This window comes from Onychomys torridus, chromosome 14 (genome assembly GCF_903995425.1).
Source record: "Onychomys torridus chromosome 14, mOncTor1.1, whole genome shotgun sequence".
Taxonomy (NCBI): Eukaryota; Metazoa; Chordata; class Mammalia; order Rodentia; family Cricetidae; genus Onychomys; species Onychomys torridus.
Window position 1 is genome coordinate 38102158 of NC_050456.1, and position 22398 is coordinate 38124555.

Here is a 22398-nt window from a genome sequence, read left to right on the forward strand (position 1 = left end):
GGGGACCAACAGCAGAAACAAGCGACTTAGGAATCCTAATGTGTGCGGCTTCATGAATGACAATGTTGAACAGAATGAACAGAAAGCTACACCAAATAAAACTTCCGAGGAAAACCATCTCATTTAGCTTCTGTCATGTTCTCTTCAGCAAGGAACTCCTAACGGGCAAGCCTGTTTTGAAAATCAAACGTAGTTCAATTTTTAAAATCCGAGGGTACCTGCAATTAAAAATCGCAGTTTTACAGGCGCCTTGGTAGAAGCTGTTTAAAGACGAAGACGCGCAATGCCACCTACAGGGAACCTTTAGAACCACTGCCCTAGTTCTCTGTCCCATCCTCTGAATGAATATCCCCAGTATCACTCATGGGACATTTAACCAGAAAGCTCCAGGAGAGGGTGACAAAGAAATATTGAAAGATCCACCACTGTTTGGAATTATTACTTCTCAAAGTAACTGAAACCAACCTAATTTCACCATCTGTGAGCCACAGACACTCAGCAATAAACGGGAGCAGAAGACACAGTTATGTAGCCAGAGGCCCTGAAAGTTCTCCGCAGGACATGGAGGAGACTCAGGTTATTGGTGATGATGTCTGAAATTTGCCTCTTTGAACTGTAGAATCCCTTCTCATGCCCTCTCTCCTCAGATTTCTCTGTATTTCAGACACTTTGACAGCGATTGCAGTTTCTAAAGCTGTTCATAAGGTTTTTAGATTCAGCTCCGTGTGCAGGACAGGCCATTTCATTTCTAAATGTTCTCCCTTCTCTCGGCCCTTTCTCTTGGGAAGTAAACGCAAGTTTCTTTATGGTCATGGCTCTCAATGCAGGATCACATTCAAGCTATCTGGAGTCTTTCAACAACAACATCACACCTCTTGTTAATTGGGCTTGGATGAAGCTTGGGCACAGCACAGCTCTGGCTTTTATTGTTTGCTCCCCCTTCCCAGGTGACCTCACCGTGTAGGATGGTTTACGAAACACTGCCTCAAAGCAGGGCTGCAGCCCTTCCCACCTGACTTCCACTGCTTTCTGGAAGTGGCTTATGGGCCCCACTGTGCGCAGCAGCAGAGCCTACTGGTTCAAGAGGATCCCGATTCCTCTCTAGCAGTTTCCTCAGACACTAGCAATGGTGTGGACAGCTGGGACGCTCTGGCTTGTGCCCAGCTATTGGCATCCTCATCCATCTGTTGTACCTGCTCTTTGTCTTTGAGATGTAGTCTTGTTACTATGTGACCCAGAATGACCTTGAACCTATGATGCTACCGCCTCCACCTTCCAGGTGTGGGGTTCCAGATATGCACCGGGCAGCTCTCTCTGGACATACACATTGCTGCTAGGTCTTCCAGCCCCCAACCCACAGATCACTTCCCAGGCTGGTAGGGGCCATCTACCTCCTGCTTCCCAGTGCTCACAGCAGTCCAGTTGGGGCCCAAGCTCTGGTCTACAACAGTCAAATCACTCTCCCAGGTCAACACGAGTCTGAGCACAGAGACGCCGGCCTCCCTTCGCCTTCAGCAAATCCCAGTTACCTCTCTCACCCTTCTTCTGGTGGTTCCCACGTACAGGGCCCTGTTCCACTAACAGGCCCCAATGTGCCCAATACTGAACTCTTTCAAAGCTGGGGTTCCCCCAGGCTTCTGTGTGGAATTGCAGTTGGTGCCCATGTTCTCTGGAGGGGCACCCCTCGGTGAAGTCCTGCACTGGAGCTGGTTGGCCTCATTCCAGAACAGGGGCTTTTAAGATCCCCTTTCACTCTCCTACAAATGACTCAAGTCCAGTCACTCCCCAGTCAGGTCCCCAGAGGCAGAGACTGCGGAGGACAGGTTAGGGAGTGGGTCTAGCTAGCAGGGAGGACAGGTGAGCAGGGTGTGGTTTCCAGAAAACTGGCACTAAGTTGTTCTTTGGGCTAAGCCAGCTGGACTACAAATGTAGAGTTCCGAGGGAGGAAGGAATAAAAAGTGGAGCAGGGTGGGAAGGGTGTGGGGATCTGAGGGCGTGGAGGTCAATGTGCGCTGAGGAGCTCCGCACTGAGGAGCAAGCTGCCAAGTGTGAGCTCTTACCTCCCAAGCATGACACCTTTAGCTTCTACTAACTGCCCCGGGCAAACTGCTCGAGAGCTGGCACATACGCACAGGACTTCGAAAATGTAACAGTGAGCAAGCTTTAGGAACCTAAGAAAGCTCCCGCGTAAAGCACTGTTCTGACTCTGGTCTCAAAGTCTCTATATGGAGCCGCTACTGCTTTCTGGAAGGCTACAAATGTTCATCTCTTCAAAGCCATCTTGCAAGCATTCAGAGTCACAAGGTTTCAAAAATGATGTTTATTGAAAATGAAAACATGAAATGTGCCATCTAGCACCATGACTGTAAATTCCAGAATTCCATCTGGTTACTACTTTTTTTGGAACCGGTGGTGGTGTTCAAGTCACTGGCAGATTAGTTCATATGAGCAGGTGATTACTGGAACTAAAACTGGAGACAACATAGTAAAAAGCATGTGATAAATGTGCACTGAACTAATTTTTAGTTACTCAAAAAAAAGTTTCGTGTAAATGTGATGTCTTAATAACGGTATTTTAAAATCAGATTTTCTTGGATGGCATTCACGAGAAAACTGCTGGACCATGTGAGCACAGACACCAGTAACTGGCTTTCTTTTCTCACGCTGTTCTCTGGAGACAGCATCTGTCTTAGTGACCCACTGGAGGACCCCTGACTCTCGAAATCATTCACCTACCTGAGATGGAGGAAGCGAAAACTCTGACCAGTAAAGATGCAGGGTAATGTTTTCTGTCTCTTTTAAAAGAACACGTAAGTATTAAAGGTATCAGGAAAAGGAAAAAACACTATTACACAACTATGTAAAAGTATGACTTGGAAATTTATCTGAAAGACAAATTAAAATTTACTGCTTCCAAGTTAAACACACCCATCCAGTAAGAGATAGCTATGATTACTGATGGGCCGAGCTATCTCTATTTCTGTTTTTCTTTCTCTCTTGAGACAGGGTCTCATCATGCCTGGAACTGCTTCTGTAGACCAGGCTGGTCTGGAACTCAGAAACGCACCTGCTTCTGCCTCCCCAGTGCTGGGATCAAAGGCGTGCACTACCATGACCAGCCCTCAAAACATTACTATATAGTAACAGATGATATCATTAGAAATTGAATCAACTTATCTCTAGGTTCTTGAAAATGTACTGAGTCAACCATGCTGCTTGACTTGAGGCTAACCTCAAATTTATTTGCATCTGAGTGATCCCAATGCTTCTTTTAAGTTGGAGTGCAAGCCCACTGCGGGCAGGCGTTTCACACTGTGGGCAGTCCATGGTGGTTGTCGTCCATGTACCAGATCTCTAAGGACATGCTGGAGAAACTATTAATGCGATCTTCCCATGCTGTATGCGCATGCTCCATTCACATCTTCACCTTACCCAGGATGTAAGGAGCACGGGTAAGGTGGAAAAGGGTTTCATGATGGCAGTTTCTATAAGGAAAGTGGGGGGGGGTTAAACATTAATTTCACATCACCAACTTGTTTATTAGGTATTTTATACTATGTGATACACCCAGTAGTGGCTAAATGCAATTCGAGTGAATAGAGGTGGTTCTTAGCTGACATCTAAAGCAATCAAGGAGAAAAGAGATGTATGAATATCATCAAAAACCTTTGTGCTGCAAAAACTACACTACCAAAGACTAGGGGAAATTTGCAATCACACATCTGGTAGCAAGAGGCAAAGGAGTCTTAGAATATTAAAGGTAACTCCATTTGAAACTGGGAAAACATTTCTCTAGTGATATATAAGATACTGGATATCATTAATCATTAAGGAAAAGAAAGTAAAAACTGCAATGAGGCTGGGCAGTGGTGACGCACACCTATAATCCCAGCACTCAGGAGGCAGAGGCAGGTGGATCTCTGTGATTTCGAGGCCAGCCTGGTCTACAAATCGAGTTCCAGGACAGCCTCCAAAGCTACAGAGAAACCCTGTCTTGAAAAACCAAACCAAACCAAACCAAACCAAACCAAACCAAACTGCAATGAGATCCTACTCCACATCTACTACAATAGCTCGTCAGGACAGACGGACAGAAGTGTTGGTGAGGATATGGCAGTGAGGGAGGCCTGCACACCAACAGTGGGAATGCAGACAGTACAGCAGCTCTGGAGAGTTTGGTCGCTCTTCATCATACCTATGCAGGCTCTAGGCTCGGACAGACCCAGGACTTGGAAAAACGTGCACACACAAGAATGCTCACAGAGGCATTGCTCCTTACGGGTAAGAGGCAAATGGGAGAAATGTTATCAGCTGATGAATGAAGGAGTGGATAAGACGACCAGAACCACACACGAGGATGTGAACCAGACACAGAAAGGAGTATAAGGTGGATACACGGAGGAACCCCGAAAACACTTTGCTGAATGAAAGGATAGACCGGAAAGGACACACAGTGAGATTATCTTGTAAAGCACACAGAATGAGCAGTATGCAGTGAAGACTAGCGGCCTTTCTTTTCTGGGTGAGGAGAAGAACACTTAAGATTAGAAAGCGGTGCTTTATACAACTCTGAATATACTAAATCACCAAGATGTATGCTTTGAAAAGGGTAAATTTTATGAAATGACAATTATATCAATTTGAAAAGGAAATAGGTCTTTGCAAAATCAAAACAACCCTTTCTATTCAGAAACATAAAAAATATCCCTCAAAAAAAAAAAAATCTTTTAAAACAGTACAGTGGCTTTAGCAAACACTGCAAACCCCTTAAGGCACAAAGTGTATTTTCTTTGCCCCCCCCCTTTTCTAAAAGCACATTCCACATGAACACCAACCAACCTGAATTATTTCCTTAGACTGAATTTTAACACCTCTTCTGGTCCCTAAAACTCTATGGCTAGAATCCTTATTGTCAGGAGACATGGTGAACAAATCCAATCAGCAAAACCATCAGAAAGAGGTGACGCTTACTAAATTTCATGGGCCCAACTGAGGTCTCTGCCTCTGGCAGTCACAGCTCCAGCGGCACACAGGTGGAGACACCACCCTCCCCTCTACAGCCTCACCGGCAACCAAGGCAATCCACACACACTGTGGCAGAGAAAGGCCACAGGGAGACACATATCAAGTTCCCCTTCACTGGGGGACTTTTCTTTTAGAGATCAATCCACCCACTGCCGTTGAAAAGGAAACGGAGAAGGACGGAAGTTTACAATTTCAGAGAGAGAAAAGGAAGCTACGGAGAGCCAAGGGCCTGAGTGAGGTTGTGTCTAATGGCGTCATGTGGAAAGTGCCCTCCAAGCCTGGGTGTCAACGGCTTGGCCCCTGGCACGAGGCCCTTGGAGAAACAGTAAGAAGTGAAGTATAAGGTCTTCTGGGCATGCCCCTGAGGATGACAAGCTTTGGAGCCTGCTCCTCCCTCTCTCTTTCCATCCTTGGCCAGAGGCGAACAGGTCTCTTTGGTCACGCTCCTGCCATCACCTGCAGCTTGCTCACAGGCCCAACAGATACCGGGACTGAAATGGGTCAAGATACACTTTTCTGGATTTCGTTATCTTAAAGTAAGTGCTGGTGGACGCTCGGTTACACAGCCATTTAATTTACAGCTGAGAAGGACTGGGAGAGGGTCCAGCAGACTGGGGATGTGGCAGACGGCGTGCCTGTCAGGCACAAGGGCTCCTTCCCCTGCAGGGCAGAAACAAAGGCGGCCTTACATATTTTTGGAGATAGGGTCCCATGATATAGCCCGGCCCGGCCTCCAACTACACACACAGCCTTCCACTTCTTGAGTTCTGGGCTGTGAGCAGGAACCCAAGGCCCGACAGGTGACGGAATCTTGAGTGCCAGTGTCTGTGGCCACTCAGTCAGCACTGCTATTTCACTGTGTAGAGGAGAAGTGGACGGCACCTTGGCCCATCGGATCAGCTGGTGAGATTCCTGACAGGGAAGAGCGTGAACGCACGTACCGATTCTTTCCTTTTGATGGATATGATGCGGATGTCTTCACTTCGGTATTCTTCATCATGTTTGTCCAGGGGAATTTCCTCAAAGTCAAAGTCTAGTTGAAGGAGCTGTAGATTTCAAGGACGTACATGTTACACTCAGTCACGTGGACAGACTTATGGTGATGACGTCAGGATGACGGTCACTTTTGGAGAATGGCTGACTGGGAAGGGCAACATGGAAACCTTGAGTCTCAACATGCCCTGTATCTTTATGTTGGAGTAGTTATTTGGATGAAAATGCGTGAGCTGAGAACTTGATATTCGTGCATCAGACATGTTTTAACTAAATACAAATTATTTTAACTATACATAATTTCAAAAGTTCAGTAACATTTTCTCATATTCATGAAAAACATGGAACTCATTTTAGCATATGTTATCTGAGGGCGTCATAAGCCAAAGGAGTTCTTTCAGCAGGCCAAATTTCAGGAAGATACAGATAGCTTCAAAGTGAGCCAGTTTTTAATGGGTTGAATTTGTGCCCATAAAAGGGTCTAGGCCACTGCTTGGGAGAGAGTGAAGGACAGATATGGGCAAGATAGGCACTCCTTTTATAATTTTAAAAATAAATAAATAAACAACAACAAACCCTAAAAATCATTAACTAGGTAAAATGTGTAATAAAAACATATGGGAAAACAGAAGTAAAGTTCACCACCTGCACATTCTATCGTAAGACATCATTGGTAAGCTTCCAAAGCCAGTCTTGTGTTGGACAGTGTTGAAAACTGTCTCAGAAAAGACACGCTTGTCACGACCAGTCCCCGACACTGTTCTGTCCAATAATATGGACTCGTGAGAACAGAAAGAAAACTCAGGACTTGGGAAGGTCAGAGAACAGTGGGTTCTGTGCAGAGGGTTGTGGAGTATCCTCACCTTGAGTTCTTATCAAGAGAAAGCTTTTCCCAAATGAAATTGCCAGAGCAACCACAGACTGCTACAAAGATGGACCTAACCTAATACTCACCTCGAAATATTTTTTCTCAATTTCTGGATTTTTCCCCATTGTACGCTGTTCATAACAACATATAATACAGGTTTCAGATCCACTGAGATCTTTTAATGTTTTCAGCAATGGTTCCAAGGACTATTTAAAAAAAACAAAAAAAAAGTACAATTTTCAGTTTATTGCTTCAAGAATTTCCTATTATACAAAGGGGGTCAGGAGGCGAAGAGGTCAACTGCCCTATATCAATCCATTCTGAATCAATACAACAAAGCCACATTCTATAACTAGACTGGTAAACAACCACTGACTGATCAATAATTATACTGATTTCTATCCCAACCCCCATCCAGAAAAAAAAAAAAAAAAAAAGAATCTCAAGGATTAGATCTTGTTTTCACAGGAAAACAAGCAGAACTGACTGTCTTTGTTTGTTTGTTTTGAACAAGGGTGTATTATATAGACTAGGCTAGCACTGAGCTTGCAGTGACCCCTCTATTTCAGCCCCCCAAGTGCTGAGATTACAGGAGTTGTACCACCAGGCCTAGCTAGATCCAAATCTTAAGTCTAATTTCATTTAGCCCAAGTTAATGTGGTATTTAAACAATCAACAAATATATCCTACAAAAGTAAGGCTAACCCTAATGGTTTAAGATTTATTTTTATTATTTTAATTATGTAAATGTGTGTTTATGTGTATGGGTATGTGTAGTGCCTGCAGAAGCCAAAGGAACTGGATCCCCTGGAGCTGGAGTTACAGGGGCGCTGTGAGCTGCCTGACGTGGGTGCTGGGAATCGAACTTGGGTCCTCTGGAAGAACACTATGTGCTCTTAACTGCTGAGCCATCTCTTCAGCCTCCTGACCCTAATTTGAACATCAGCTGGCTCAACAGTCATTAACTTAAAAATAAATACTTCCCACCACTGTATAAAATGATATGTAAAGAAAAAAAATCATCACTCCACACGTGTAATAAATCTTGTCACTGAAAATTAACTAATTAATTTGGGGGGCGGGGTTCACTGTGGCCTATGCTGGCCTGGCACTCCTGGTAATCATCTTGCCTGGGCCTCCCGTGTTCTGGGGTGCCGGGTGTGAGCCACCTTGCCTGACTTGCATCTTACATTTTCAATGTCATGGTTAACCGTCGGTGGGAAAAAAAAGAAAGAAGGGAGGGAGGGAGGGATTGACTGACTTTAAGTTTTCATAATATAACCAAATGGGGAAATCCTTGTAAAATTTTACAAAATGCCTCCGGTAGAATGCAGGTCAGTTTTCTCAACCGCCATTCACAGGCCTGTATGCCGTGAATTGTGTGTACATGTTGAGCCTGGTGACTTGGTCTTCTCTTTACTGCCTTATCATCTAAACGACAGATATCCCACACCCAGCGATGCTACAATGTGAAGGAACGTGGGCTTGGGGACACACCAGCCAGCTCACTGGACACTCACCTCCTCATAGTATATGCAGTCAGCCATTAATATGTAGTCCGGTGAAGTCACGTCTTCCAATTCTTCCCCCCTTAAAAATGTCAAACGTAGGTCTTTAACCGATGCATTTTAACAATTTAAAGTATTCATTTCAGCAACGAGCAGCAGAAAGTTTCCCTCATGTTAACTATGCGTTGAGCAAAATGCAACTTAAAGCAACTGAAAGCGGTTATCTTAAAACAAGCTGAAAGGCCATACAAACCATTTCAGTACCTTGGCTTGAACAGAACCAGTCACAAGATGCTTGTTCATATTAATGTTCATGTTCAGCAGGTCTTGCAGCTCCTCAAGGTCAGTGACGACCACGTCTGCCCTGAAAGACAACCTCCATTGAGGTACGGGCGCACGGCTGCACGCCGCTGACCCGACGCGGGGCGCCCAGCGCCTTCCCGCCAGCTCTTACCCGAGGGTCGCGGCCATCAGCCCCACGGCCCCGGTGCCCGAACCCAGCTCCAGCACCGAGCGGCGGCTCAGAGCGTGGGCCCCGTCGCCGGAGAACGCCGGCGTCTCCAGGTATTTGGAGAGGACGATGGCGGCGTCCCACACAACGCAGCCCACGCCTCCGGAGCCGTACTGCTGCAGCCGAAGCACCGACCCATCCCGCTTCTCCAGAACCCGCACGAAGCTCCACAGCGGGTCCTCCACCGCCGGCTCCGGGGCGGCCGCCATGGCTGCCGCCGCAGGCTGCGGCACGTCGTGACGTCACGCCCACGTAAGGCCCGCGCCTCCCAGCGGCCGAGCGGCTGCCCACGGCGCGTGCGTGAGTCTCAAAGCCCGGAAGGCAGCGGGAGCCAGCAAAAGCTACCTGGGAGAGGCCGGGCTGGCTGCTGCTGGCTACTACTCTTTAAGAAACAAAGCAAGTGAAAGCTTTTTCTTGGCTTGGAGAATGGCTCACACAGAGCTGCTGGCTGCAGGTCTAGGCAGCTTCCCAGGTCCTATCAAAAATGGTTATGTTCAAGAAATTTCCTACCGTGCATCTACTTTTTCCAATGAGTGCATAAAAAAGATTGGCTGGGAACTTGCTACTTGCTTTCAATGGTAAAGAAAAGTTAATCCTCTAATTTTATGTCCTCTGGGGCCAAAAGATGGCCAGCAAGACCAAGGGCTTGAGTTCCAGGACTCCCATAGTAAATGAGAAAACTGCCTCCTGCAGGTTGGGCCTGACTTTCACACTGGATCTGTGCTATGCATACTACACACAAATGTGATAAAGAGACAGATGATAGGTAGGTAGGTAGGTAGGTAGATAGATAGATAGATAGATAGATAGATAGATGGATGAGTCTTCTAGATTTTCTTCTTTCAGTTTTGTGGGTTTTGTTTTGTTTTTGCATGGTCTCCTGCATCCCAGTAGGCTTCAAACTCATTATGTAGCTGAGTCTGGCCTTGAACTCCAGATCCTTCAGTCTCAAACTCTCAAATGCTGGGATCACAGGCGTGCGTGCACCACTCTACTCAGCTTCCTTTTGTTCTTTGTGATGAAAAACAATATTGCAAATCTTTTAAAAATGAAGACTGAGGTGATTTATTAATCTTGTTAGACTCTGATACAAAGCACAGTAAAAGGCCACAGACCAGTAGAGGACACTGTGGCTTTGGGCTACTTCACAATTGCTGCTCCTGCACGATCAGCACCATACTCTGACCACTTTGAACGAGGGTGTCCAAATGACAAAAGCTTTATCCTGTCGGATTAAAAATTTTAATAAAGCTGTAAGTCTTTTGTTTAAATATTACCAATCTGGAAAAACTTTTAAAAAATTTCAATTAACACGAGATTAAGGAAAGTTAATAGGTTTTGAAGAAAAGGCAGTTGGCAGTTGGTTCCTACGCCATAAGAAACATTGGTTCTTGACTTACAAATTAGTAAAATAGCAGATTGTATTATAGGCCTCAAGTCACTTAAATTTATATAGGTTATTAGCATTATCTTTAAATATATACAATATAAATAAACTGTACATACATGGCATATTAACTTTGTTTTCCCAAACAAGAGGCAAATCATTAGCTAAAGACAGCATACACTGTAAAACTAAAGGCGCATCTTAATGAGATACATGCCCCTTTTCTTCTATAATCAGGTTACATAGAATTGTTTACAATTTTAACAAAATAATAAACACAGTGCATCCTATTATTTCCATTCTGTTTTCTGTTTTTGTCTTCAGCAGCAAATACTGGCATTTAAGACATGGCATCAGAGGGTTTAAGAACAGGGGGTGTTATTCACTAGCTGTAAAAACCAAACAAAGTTAAAACCTAGAGAGGGTCAGAGAGGGTTGACCACCCGGTGGCATCCCAGCACACCCTGCGTCTGTGTAAACGCATGGCCTTAGAAAGGCATCTACTACTCAGACTGGAGAACGTCCTGGAGAACTGCCTCTTTCAGTGCAGCCAGCATCCTCCGAAGCCACAGCTCGGCAGAGTCTACAGCGCACACAGGAATTCATTAGACTGGCCTTTGCGCAGCACTGAGGAGCCGAGACAAGGCAATGCGACTCCTCACCTGAGGGCCATGGTGAAGTGCTTTTGCATTTTAATTTTTAGAATTCTTTTCTTGGTTTTGTTTTTTGAGAGAGGGTTTCTAAGTGTAGCCATGGCTGTTCTGGTACTCGATCTATAGACCAAGCTGGCCTCAAACTCAGAAATCCATCTGCCTCTGCTTCCAGAGTGCTGGGATTAAAGGTGTGTGCCACCATGCCCAGCAATTTTTCTCATTCTTAAAAGCTTATTTGATCAGTAGCATTTTTGTAAGAGCATTATTTGTAAAAAGTACTAAAATACTATGCCTCTTTGAATAAATTAAAACTCTTTACAAATACTATTCCAGTGTCAATGACTACACAAGGCTAAGGTCATTGAGGAGTTTCTGCATTTTCAAGCAAAGGCAGTCTGTACAGTGGCGGGTGTGACAGCTCCCGTTTGTAAGTCTTTGGTGGCAGTTTTGGTAGGTGAGGGCTTGAATTCTGCCTTGGTGGAACAGGAGGAGCCGGAGGATGAGCAAGGTTGTTGTGGCTGGAACTGAGCAAATGGCTTCTGCGTGGCACTCGTGGAGAGGGTGTGCTGGGAGGAGTACTTGGTGAATTTGGACAGGTACTAATGTCTCTGAGCCAGTCTGGGTCTCTGTGAGGATGGCCCAGCGGAGGTGGCTGCAGATTAAAAGGACAGTTTATAAAGTGTTCCGGAGGCCGAAGAGGAACCGGTGGGGGGGTATCAGGAAGAGGCTCTCTTGGCGGCGGTGGAGGTGGGCTGTGCACAGGCCCATCAAATGCACCCGTGGGGACAGGAACTCTTGGCTTTACCTTTGGCGGAGGAGGCTGTCTTGGTGGAATAGCAGGAGGGTCGTCATCAGATTTCATAGTTCCCTAAACAAAACAAAAGGGGCATGTCTAGTCGCTCGAAAATGTGTAAGCGGGTTTTAAAAGACTGCAAAATTCTTCTGTGTCAAATTAAACCTGGGGGCCCAAATCAAGTGAATGTGGTTAATATCAGGTTCCTGACTCAGTTAGTTCCAGCTTAATTCGGGGCTCAGTTTAACACTTGAATATTTAAGATTTTTTTTTTTTCTGAAATCTAAAAACACAGAGCCCCATATAATCTTGCTTTGTTTCCAACATTTCAGAAATTTATAAAGCTTATTTGTGGCAATAGGCCAATGAAGACAATAGTTTTACAGGAATGAAAGAGCATGGTATCAACAGCACTTAACACCCAGCTGCTACTCACTGAACGTCTACTTTCATTTTTCTCCATGGTGCTTAGAGCAGCGGGTCTCTGAGGGAGATCCAGGACCAGCAGCGTCATCCCCATCAGTGACGGCTTAGCATAGCCAAGTGCCAGGCCCAACTGCAGCCCTACAACCTGGGGCTCAACAACTTACTTGTAGAAAGTTTTCCAGATGATTCTGACATGCCCTTACCTTTCAAATAGGAATTCCAAACCCTCCCCCTGAATCTGTACAAGAAAGACAATGGACTTCTGATTATCTGAATTTTCCCACTTTTTTTTTAAAGTTTTTAAAATTTATCAAACAACTACTTAAAAGTATTTTTCAAATATGACAATCTAAATGTTTAAAATCTGTTGAGTGTGGTTAAATTATGATCGACACACTCTAAAAATGCTCTAAAAACAAGTATGATTTTGGAGATTCACAACCCAGGTCTGGATGACTACCTTGGAATTTGAAGTGTCATGATCAACTTTTTTCCGAGGAGGAAGCGGAGGGGGGATCAGTGGCTCTTCACTGAGTTTGTGTAAACTTCCACACGAGCTGAAGAAAGTCTCTGCGGGAAGAGGAGACTGGGTCACACTCACAGGACGTCACAGGACGAGTGCACTACAACCTGTGGTCCTTCCGCTCCCGTTTAGTCAACGGTTGTTTTCACACAGCTGTTTGTTCGCTCATCTCTCTTCTCCACTGACATTCTAAGCGCCGAGGACACCACATGCATGTGTTTGTGACCCTAGCATCTACCATGGCGACTGGCATGCGGTAGCTGTAATACTTAGATGAAGGCACATTATTAAAATTAATAATGAAACTCTGAGCTGGCCTTGGTGGTGCAGGCCTGTAATCACAGCTACTTGAGATACTAAGGAAGCAGGGTCATGAGGGTCAAGGCCAGCCTGGGCAACTCAGTAACTGTCTCAAAATAAAAAGTGTATAAAAGAAAAAAAAGTTGAGGATATAACTCAGCTATGGAAAGCTTGCCTAGCATGCATGAGGCCTTATGCATAATAAGGTTTGATGGTCAGCACCTTAAAAACAAAACAGAAACCCTCCTCTAAAAGCCTTTTAAAAATCCAAAACAAAAGCCAGGTGGTGGTGGTGCATGCCCTTAATTCCAGCACTCAGGAGGCAGAGGCAGGCAGATCTCTGTGAGTTCTAGACTAGCCTGGTCTACAGATGGAGCTCCAGAACAGCCAGGGGTACACAGAGAAACCCTGTTTCGAAAAACCGACCAAAAAAAAGCCCAAAAAACCAAAAACCTGAAAATTTGTGTTGTATACATGTACAAAGGAAGACCATTCTAAACAGAAACTCTATTTCCAATATAAAATAAATCTAGTTATTATGCATAAGCAAGCAATCCCAAATTAAAATTTATAATATAAATACTACTAATGGACTCCACTTTATTTCAACCAACCACATAAACAGATGTGCACATCTGATGAATTATTTTAAAAAAGCACAATGAATACACACCACTGTAGCAATGCCAAAGCATTAGGACAGTTAAAAATGAGTGAGATGCAACAGAAACGTATTTGCTATTTCTCTCTGATTTAGAAAGCTATGGGGCTTTTTACTGGGTTTTGTCTGTTTTGTGGGGCCTTTACTGATGCTAGGCAAGCACTGTAACACTAAAGGGACATTCCTAGCCCTAAAAACAGGCTTTTACGATTCTTTAAAAAAGGAAGCTTTCTTCTTCACTGCCACGTGCAACAAGTTCACTGTGCATTTGACTTGCAGTCTTTTCTCTGGACAGTCAGCTTGCTCTGGAAATGATATGGCAGAGCTAGCACTATAAGTCTGTAACTAATACACAGAGGAAGGACATTTCTCCCATACAGCAAAAGAAACCTAAACAAAGTTCAACAAAGCCAAGAAATATGTGGAGCTAGCTGAAGCTTCAATTAGTGACGGAGCCTATAATATACATACTGCCTCAGAGACACCAAGGACACCACGAAAACACACTTTCAGGTTAAAGAGAAAAAACTGTAGAGATCCAGATAAGTTTCCCACGTGGCCTGACTTCATGGAAAGGACACGGGAGGATGTAAGCGATGGTGGGTTAAGAACGGCACAGAGCAGGAATGAGCCAGCCATTAGCTCCAGGAACAGTGTACCACAAAGGCAGTGTAACCAGCATCCGACACTTGACTTGGACAAGGGACAGCGTGCTGTTCTCATAGTCCACAAGTGAGGACGCAGGAGAGAGGACAGCACAGAAGTGTCCTTTAGAAACAACTGTGCCATCTGAGGACAAGAACAGAGGGAGGACACGAGGCAGGGAACTGCTGCCGGCGTCAGTTTAGGTGTCTGGTGGCACTGTCTGCCTCTGACACTCTTCTCATATATCATTTTGATAAATGTTCAAAAATATATGAAGCAAAACACTTGAGACTACACGTACTCTTCTTATCCCACAGGGACGCTTGCAGATGTCTAAATCATATACACTCACTATGCTACATGCAGAGTTGTTCCAGATTGAGAGAATTCTTCCCAAAGTTGTGACCCTTTTCAGGTGATTTGTTTAAACAATGGATACAGAGAGGTAACAGCATTTAGGGCTTGGGAGATGCACAGTTGATAAGGAGCTTGCTGCACAGGCATGAGGATCCTAGCTTGATCTCAACACGTGCCAAAATGGACACAACACCAATATACCCACAAATATAACTTTAACATTGCACTTCTCCCCTGTCCCCCACAAAAAGAGAGAGAGGGAAGAAAGGAGGAGGAAAAAGAGAGAGAAAAGTGGGGAGGGAGCTTGGAGCACATGTAACCCCAGAACTGAGAAGACAGGTGAATGCCTGCGGTTCCCTGGCCAGCAAGTCCAGTCTAATCAGTGAGCTCCAAGCCAGTGAGAGCTGCCTGGAAAAGCAAGGTGAACAGCTCCCAGAGAATGACATCTGAGATTGACCTCTGATCTCTACCTGCAGGTGTTCAAACTTGTGCACATGCACAAGTACCCACACAAACATGCACCCACATATTACTACACAAATTTTTAAAAAAGGGAATTAACATTTAGGTAATAAATTATAAAATAGGAATAGACTAGTTTTTTTTTTTTACTTAAATTAATGCTTTAATTAAATAAGATGTGAAGAAGTAAGTAAGTGATCTTATTTAGGCTAGTTAGGAAATCTGGTAAAAATGTACAGTTGTCCCTTGGTATCTAGCACCTGGTTCCATGGATTACATGGATATAAGCGTCCGCCAATGCTTTAAGTCTTCAACGAAATGGCAGAGTGTATGTCCACAGCCTACACCTTTAAATCGTCATAGTCGTTACTTCTCACCACAAGGTAACCCTGATGTCAACCACTGTTTAGGGAAGGAGGCCAATGGCAGACGGCCTCTAGGGAAAAGAATCAGAAGTGGTAAGAAGTCAGGCAACTAAGATGGACTTACTCTCTTTCAGGCCAAGAAACATACTGGGAGTTCTCTGTAGTTACTTAATTTGATCCCTACGAAGGCTGAAGATGAGGAGTAGATTTTTAAGTTACACAGGTAAAAATGATTAAAACAGAAATTAATGAAATTTAACAGCACAAAGTTGTAAGTAATTCAGACCATTTGTTTATAAAATTTTCTTTTGGTCTGTAGTTGCCTGGCATCTGTGGAGCTGAGTGGGTGGGCTGGGTGGGGACCAGAGGGAAGGATGAAAGAAAAACCTTTCTTTCATTCATTCTTTAAATGTTGCTAACTCCCCCAGATATGGAAACACACCTTCAATCCACCAGATTATGATCTTAAGGTCATTTCACTGTAACCAACATGTCTCACTTACTTGACTGTGGCAGGAGGACTGGAGCAAAGATGGTATTGCTGCCTAGGAGAAAGAGCAAACTTTATTTCAATAGAAAGCCAACATGGGTGGTCCTTTTAGATATTTTCATTTAAAAAATGCACTAGTTCATGCCTTTAATCCCAGCACTTGGGAGACAGAAGCAGGTGGATATCTGTGAGTATGAGATCAGCCTGGTCTACAGAGTGAGCATGAGGCCAGCCTGGTCTACAGAGTGAGGACAGCTAGGGTTATGTAGAGAGACCCTGTCTCAACACTTACCACGCCCCCCCAAAATGAAATGCACTATACAAAACCACAAAACTCTAGCACCATCTTCTGACATGCTAGTTTGTAACATGAACTTAATACTCATTGTGCCTTGAATGATTTTCCTTTTGTAGACTGAGGGGATTCTTCTCTATCATAACCCCCTTTCATTTCTTTTATACAATTTATATCATTGTTTTATTATCCATTACTCCAAAAAGTAATAAAAATCTTTGTTATCTAATAAACTAGAACATGCATTCACACAATGCATTAAGTGATGCCTTGCTCTTTATATTAAGCTCTATTTTCACCATACTAACACAGTATCTTAGTTTTGTTTCCTGTTGCTATGAAAAAACACCTTGACAAAAGCAACTCAAGGAGAAAGGGCTTATTTTAGGTCACAGTTCCAGGTTCCAGTCCATAATCAAGAACAGAGAGCAGTGATTATATGCACGCTCATGTTCAATTCACTTTCATTTTTTTCTAAGAGAAAGTATAGCCCAATGTAGCCCTGGAAGGCTTGAAACTTGTTATGTAGGCCAGGCTGGCCTTAAACTTAGAGATCTACCTGCCTCTGCCTCCTGAGCACTAGACTAAAGGTAAACATCAAATGGTTCACAGCCACTCTTACGTAGTTCAGGATCCACGCTTAAGGAATGGTGCCACCTCAATTGATGTCATAAAGAGAGACCCCCACAGACTTGCTCACAGGCCAACCTAACCTAGACACTCCTTCAGTAAGCCTCCTTCCAGGTGGCTCTAAATCATGGCAAGCTGACAATTAGAACTAGCCAGCACACATGGATACCGAGAGTTCTACAGCTCCTCCAGCTGGAAAGAAGAAACAACCGACTAAGGACACAAAGTCTTCTTCTTACCAAGAAGAGGTTTGCGTTAGACACTCACCACAGGAACTGTTGAGATCCACATCTAGAAACACGCTGTGGTCGGAAGAGGCAGACACAGGTGGAGTGGACGGCGTGTTTGGAGAGGTGGGCGCTGACACTGTTGATTCGAGCTCAGTCTCAGCAATCCTGCTAAAGCTTATCTTATACGGCTCTCTTTCCAAAGGTGTGGGGTGACCTCGCAATGTGCCTGACGTGGAGCCGTGCCGGCCTGTGTGAGGCCTTATTCCAGGAGATTTTAAGGAAAAGGTTGATTTCCTAGGCTAGGAAAAGTAAATAGGTATGGTTAAAATAGCACTAACTTGTACGAAATTTGTTTATAAGTTACAGCTATGTTATTTTTAAGCACCCTCTTTAAAGGGTATAATAAAAACCACAATCTTCAAGGGCAGCCTGGGACATTTTTATAGTAATTTCCAGACTTGATTAGATTGTTTATCATGGGCTCCGTAAGTAAATCTTTTTTAAACATAATTCTAGAGATAAAATTCTTGAAAAGTGTTTAAGCAACTGTGTAAACAACTTTTTTGCTCCTAATATTTGATCCTAAATTTTATGTTAATTTTACAAACATTTACTGGGGAACATAATTTATGTGACATAATATGCTGTATGTGCCTCATTTTTTAAATTTTATGTGAATGGGTGTTTTGCCTGCGTGTATGTATGTGTAACATGCACATGCCTGGTGCCTAAGGAGGCCAGAAGAAGGCATCAGATCCTTTGGAACTGAAGTTATAGGCAGCTGGTGAGCTGCCACGTGGTTGCTGGGAATTGAATCCAGGTCCTCTGCATGAGCAAACAGTGATGTTAACCACTGAGCAATCTCTCTAGTTCCTGGTGTGCTTCATTTTTCCTCCTGACCTTAAGCTAATGAACAATGCCTGTAAGGACACTTTAACTTCTGAACAATGAACTACCACTGTTCCTACTCTAAACCTTGACAGAATTCTGAGTCAAAAAAACTGAGTCCAAACTCAGCTGTGTCAACTACCTAGCCATGTGGTCCTAAGAAGGCTATTTTACCTTGTTGAGCCTCAGTTTTTTAAAAATTCATTTTTATTACATTTAATTGTGCGTGCGTGCATGCGTGCGTGAGTGCATGTCCAGGTGCCTGTGGAGATTTAGGTGTTGCAAACTGCAACAGGAGAGGGAGAGTCTAAAGAGCTCCAAGGCAGCCCCTGAGCCCCCAGCTGATGCCTGCATCCACAGAGGACGAGGCATCACCTTCCCAGTGTTTTGTCACTGAGTTTGACTGAGAACCTTCTGGATACTCAATATATCACAGAGGCTCTGGGCACATGGCTGAGGATAGATACCTGGTCTTCTTATACTAAGGGAATCCAACAAGGCTTTACAGCAGTTTTTCTCAACCTGTAGGTCATAACCCCTTTGGGGGGGTCGAACGACCCTTTCACAGAGGTCACCTAAGACCATCAGAAAATATAGATGTTTACATTATGATTCATAAAAGTAGCACAATTACAGTTATGAAGAAGCGATGAGAACAGATTGATGGCTGGGGGTCACCAGCATCAGGAAGGTTGAGAACCACTGTTCTGATTGTTTTCATTTCTTTCCACACCTTGTTTCACTTCTGGCTACGTAAGGCTGGTTTTCCACTCCTGCTGTTGCCCCTGCAAATCTCCAGAGTAACTGTGAGTGGCAGCAGCAGATTCGAGTAAGAAAAAGTGCTCCAGTGTGACCACAGGACTCTCACAGCAGGAGCCACAGTCCTGCTAGAGGCACCATGATACATCCACTCTTCCTTCCCTGGCCTTCCTTCCTTCCTTCCTTCCTTTCCTTCCTTCCTTCCTTCCTTCCTTCCTTCCTTCCTTCCTTCCTTCCTTCCTTCCCTTCCCTTCCCTTCCCTTCCTTCCCTGCCTTCCCTCCCTCCCTCCCTCCCTTTCTTTCTTTTTTTCTGAACAGGGTTTCTCTGTGTAGCCCTGGCTGTACTAGAACTCACCCTGTAGTCCAGGCTGGCCTCAAACTCACAGAGATCCGCCTGCCTCTGCCTCCTGAGTGCTGGGATTAAAGGCGTGCGCCACTGCCGCCTAGCTCAGCTACCTACTTTTGGGCTTCACTTTCTTGTAACTTTGTTCTTAAATCAGGAGGTAAAAAAATGGACAGATAAATAAATGATACTAAAATGAAGGATACTTTGCATGCATGTGGACCTAGTTTCCACATCCAATACTATTTTTAAAAAAATCTAGTTTCTATCAAAAGGGTCTCCTGTGTATGAAGCAAGTGCTCATGTCTGAGCCCCACCCCACCTTGTATACATAATTTTAGAAACAGAGTAGTGCTGTACAGTAAAACAACAAACAAGCTATTGATTACATAACAATTTTGAGAACAGGTTGCTAAACACTGAAAGTATTATTTTTAAAAATAGAAAAGTTTCCCATAATTATAATGAACTTACAAATCGAGGTGGTTGTTTGCAGTTTCGGGGTTCAATTTCTAGCGATTTGTTGAACAAATAATCTGTAAACTCTTTTTCAGATAGAATCCCCATGGGGTTAAGGTTTTCAAAGAATCTCTAGAATTAAACACATACATGTGTTTATACCTTTGGTCTTCCTACAATAAGATCCTGCTAACATTAACACTGAAACAAATGCAGGCATCACAGTACTGGACAGTCACAGAGATTGCTCACTCCACTCTACTATGCCCAAGACCACAATTGGAGGAAGTTCCCTCCAGCCACAGGGCTTATGAATACGAGCAGTCTCGGTTCGGTCTTCAGCAGCACTTGTTTCTCACACTCCTCCTCACTATGAGAGCCGAGCTACCACCATTCACCTACCATCAGAGTTCACAACGGAGACCATGACTGAAAACCACGGCAGGAAAACATGTGGAGATAACTGGACTAAGGTATAATCAAAAGTAAATTAAAAGATAATTACAGCTTTAAACTTTTCTGTGTTACCCTGTGAGGCCAAAACACTGTGTTTATCCAAAAATATTGACTACAAATATATATTCTAAGCTTAAATTTAAGTTTTTAAGTAGAAAACTGAGATGATTTAGTAAAATGCCAAAAAACTAAGTATATGTGCCTGTGTGCACATATGAGTGTGGGTGCCTGTGGATCCCCTGGTGCTGGAGTTGCAGGAAGATGTCAGCTGCTTGATGTGGGAGCTGGGGACTGAACTCTGGTCCTCTGAAAGTACAGTACATTCACCTCTTTAGTTCTGCATCGTAGTTTTTTCAACTATAAAATGATGAACTGATCTGAGTTACAGTTGGGCTTGGGATGTAGCTCACATGGGAAAGCCAGCAAAAAGGAAAGAGTTATTTCTAACCAGAGACTTCCCTGCTTCTGGTTTAGTACTGGAGTATTAGTGGCCTTCCTTTATCACCTGTAGGACTACAGTAATCATCTAACAGAGGATCCAGGGCTGATTTCACTAATCTACATACAGTCATTCAAACAGGTATTTTCTAATTCATTGTTATGCTAATAACCATAAACTCTTGGTGCACAAAATTTTCACTACATTTTTGCTATGCTTTCTTTAAAAAAAAATAAACACTGGAATTTAATTACTGGATTTAGCTTAACTTAAATTTTTTTTTAGACAGAGTCTCAAAATAAAATCCCAGGCTGCTTTGAACTTGTGATCCTCCTGCCTCAGCATCCCAAGTGTTGAAATCACAGGCATGTGTCACTATGCCCAGCTGGCTAGCTTTATTGAATTTTACATGGTTAGGAGCACATATAACAACAGACACTGGGTTTAAAACTCTAGTTTTAGTCTAGAGGAGATCACAGAAACATCCTAGCAGATGTTTCTGAGATATGAATGAGAAACGTGTATTTCAAGTGTACTCAACTACAGTACAACATTATTTCTATGGGAAATGCATTGCAGACTGGAACTTAGGTTTCAAAGAAGCTCTGCATTTTCTTAGTTGTCTGTTTCAGTCTAAAGCTATGTGCAATAGTCAATGTGAGGAGTGACTGACAGGTACAATGTGACTAGTGATTGATAGTTACAATGTGGCTAGTGACTGATAGGTACAATGTGGCTAGTGACTGATAGGTACAATGTGGCTAGTGGCTAGTGACTGATAGGTACAATGTGGCTATCAGCTGATAGGTACCATGTGGCTAGTGACTGATAGGTACAATGTGGCTAGTGACTGATAGGTACAATGTGGCTAGTGATTGATAGGTACAACCTGCTCTCAACCTCAAGCAAGTACAATGCCATAAAACTCATCTACATAAACATGGTATTATAATTTACTCTAATTTAGAATTCATCCCATATTTTGTGGTATTATATAATTCATATTAAATATTATTACTCAAAATCAAACACTGACAGAATGTAAAAAACACACAAAAAACCCAACCATCTGTGATGTGTATATACCTACTAGGCTCCGACTCCTTCCCAGGGAGCTTAGGGAGGGATGGATCATTCTATGTTGTATGGGCACATGTATATGGAATATCTCAAATGGCGGTCACCCAGTAGCAGCGGGTTTTTATTCTATTCCCTTTGTCACTTTTGGAAGAGCTGCTTGAACTGATGCACAAAGCAGCAACACTCAGAGAAAGTACTTGACATCAGTGAGTACTGAGATGCAGACACCTATATTTACATTGCTAGCTGAAGGTTAGTTAACTCACTTCCAAAAGCAAATAGGAGCATGGCGCATCACTATGACATTTCTTAGCAATTACATAGGACTTAATGCCATCTCTGTCAAAGACAATAAAGAAGTATTTACCCTCATTTCTGGTTCAGTCCGCAAGCAGTACGGCTGGTTCTGATACTGCTGAATTTCTCCAGTAATTTCAGCCACTTTCCTCCTCTTACTGAAATTGATTAAATCTTTCCCTTTCCTCTTTAGAAAATCATTGTTCCCTTCTTCAGTCTTCAGAATATTTGTTAAATATATTCCTAGTTAAAAAATATTGAAAGTTATTTTAAGACTGGTCTCACTTAATCAGTTGTGTGGGAAGACAACTGGTCTGTAGAGCTGAAAGACACCCTGCAGAACTCATCAGTCCCACTTCTGAAGAGGCAAAAGGCAAACCTCCCAGACCCAGAAGTGATTCTCTTAACGATGTGTAACTCAGAGTTTCAATAAATAGAAAATGGAGACTATGCTTCCCTGAAACCACAGGCTGCTATCCTAAGAAGTGGCAAGCTAAGCATATATACCCAACCCTGTGGGCTAAAACTCCATCTAATAGGGTGTTGGCATATTCG

The 22398-nt window shown here is 43.6% G+C and overlaps 2 protein-coding genes across 5 annotated transcripts in view; both read right to left on the reverse strand.

Moving 5' to 3' along the window:
• Window positions 1-3061: 3061 nt before the first annotated feature.
• On the reverse strand, window positions 3062-9158 carry Vcpkmt (valosin containing protein lysine methyltransferase). The gene is made up of 6 exons (XM_036206661.1): window positions 8849-9158; window positions 8648-8758; window positions 8407-8476; window positions 6973-7092; window positions 5967-6071; window positions 3062-3485 (listed from the first exon to the last, which is right to left on the reverse strand). Exons 1-6 carry the CDS (start codon window positions 9112-9114, stop codon window positions 3471-3473), a joined length of 687 nt encoding a protein of 228 aa, XP_036062554.1. The 5' UTR covers window positions 9115-9158; the 3' UTR covers window positions 3062-3470.
• Window positions 9159-9945: 787 nt separating this feature from the next.
• Sos2 (SOS Ras/Rho guanine nucleotide exchange factor 2) overlaps window positions 9946-22398 on the reverse strand; it is a 93859-nt gene continuing 81406 nt past the window's right edge. For 3 of the 4 annotated variants that reach the window (XM_036205716.1, XM_036205715.1, XM_036205717.1), the window contains 6 exons: window positions 21914-22086; window positions 19587-19703; window positions 17160-17421; window positions 15981-16022; window positions 12625-12734; window positions 11106-11813 (listed from right to left, as the gene is read on the reverse strand). In XM_036205716.1, coding sequence (XP_036061609.1) covers window positions 11304-11813; window positions 12625-12734; window positions 15981-16022; window positions 17160-17421; window positions 19587-19703; window positions 21914-22086 — 1214 coding nt within the window. In that variant the 3' untranslated portion in view covers window positions 11106-11303. Of the gene's footprint in view, window positions 11814-12624; window positions 12735-15980; window positions 16023-17159; window positions 17422-19586; window positions 19704-21913; window positions 22087-22398 lie in introns of all 4 variants that reach the window. The other variant, XM_036205718.1, reaches the window with a different exon arrangement.

Excerpts from the sequence above, each read along its gene's own strand:
- Vcpkmt (XM_036206661.1), bottom strand. The coding sequence starts at position 9,114 with ATGGCGGCCGCCCCGGAGCCGGCGGTGGAGGACCCGCTGTGGAGCTTC. Across the intron at positions 8,477-8,647 it reads CAAGCCAAGGTACTGAAATG|GGGGGAAGAATTGGAAGACG; the intron begins GTTTGTATGGCC and ends GACATTTTTAAG. Across the intron at positions 7,093-8,406 it reads ACTGCATATACTATGAGGAG|TCCTTGGAACCATTGCTGAA; the intron begins GTGAGTGTCCAG and ends TTTTTTAAATAG.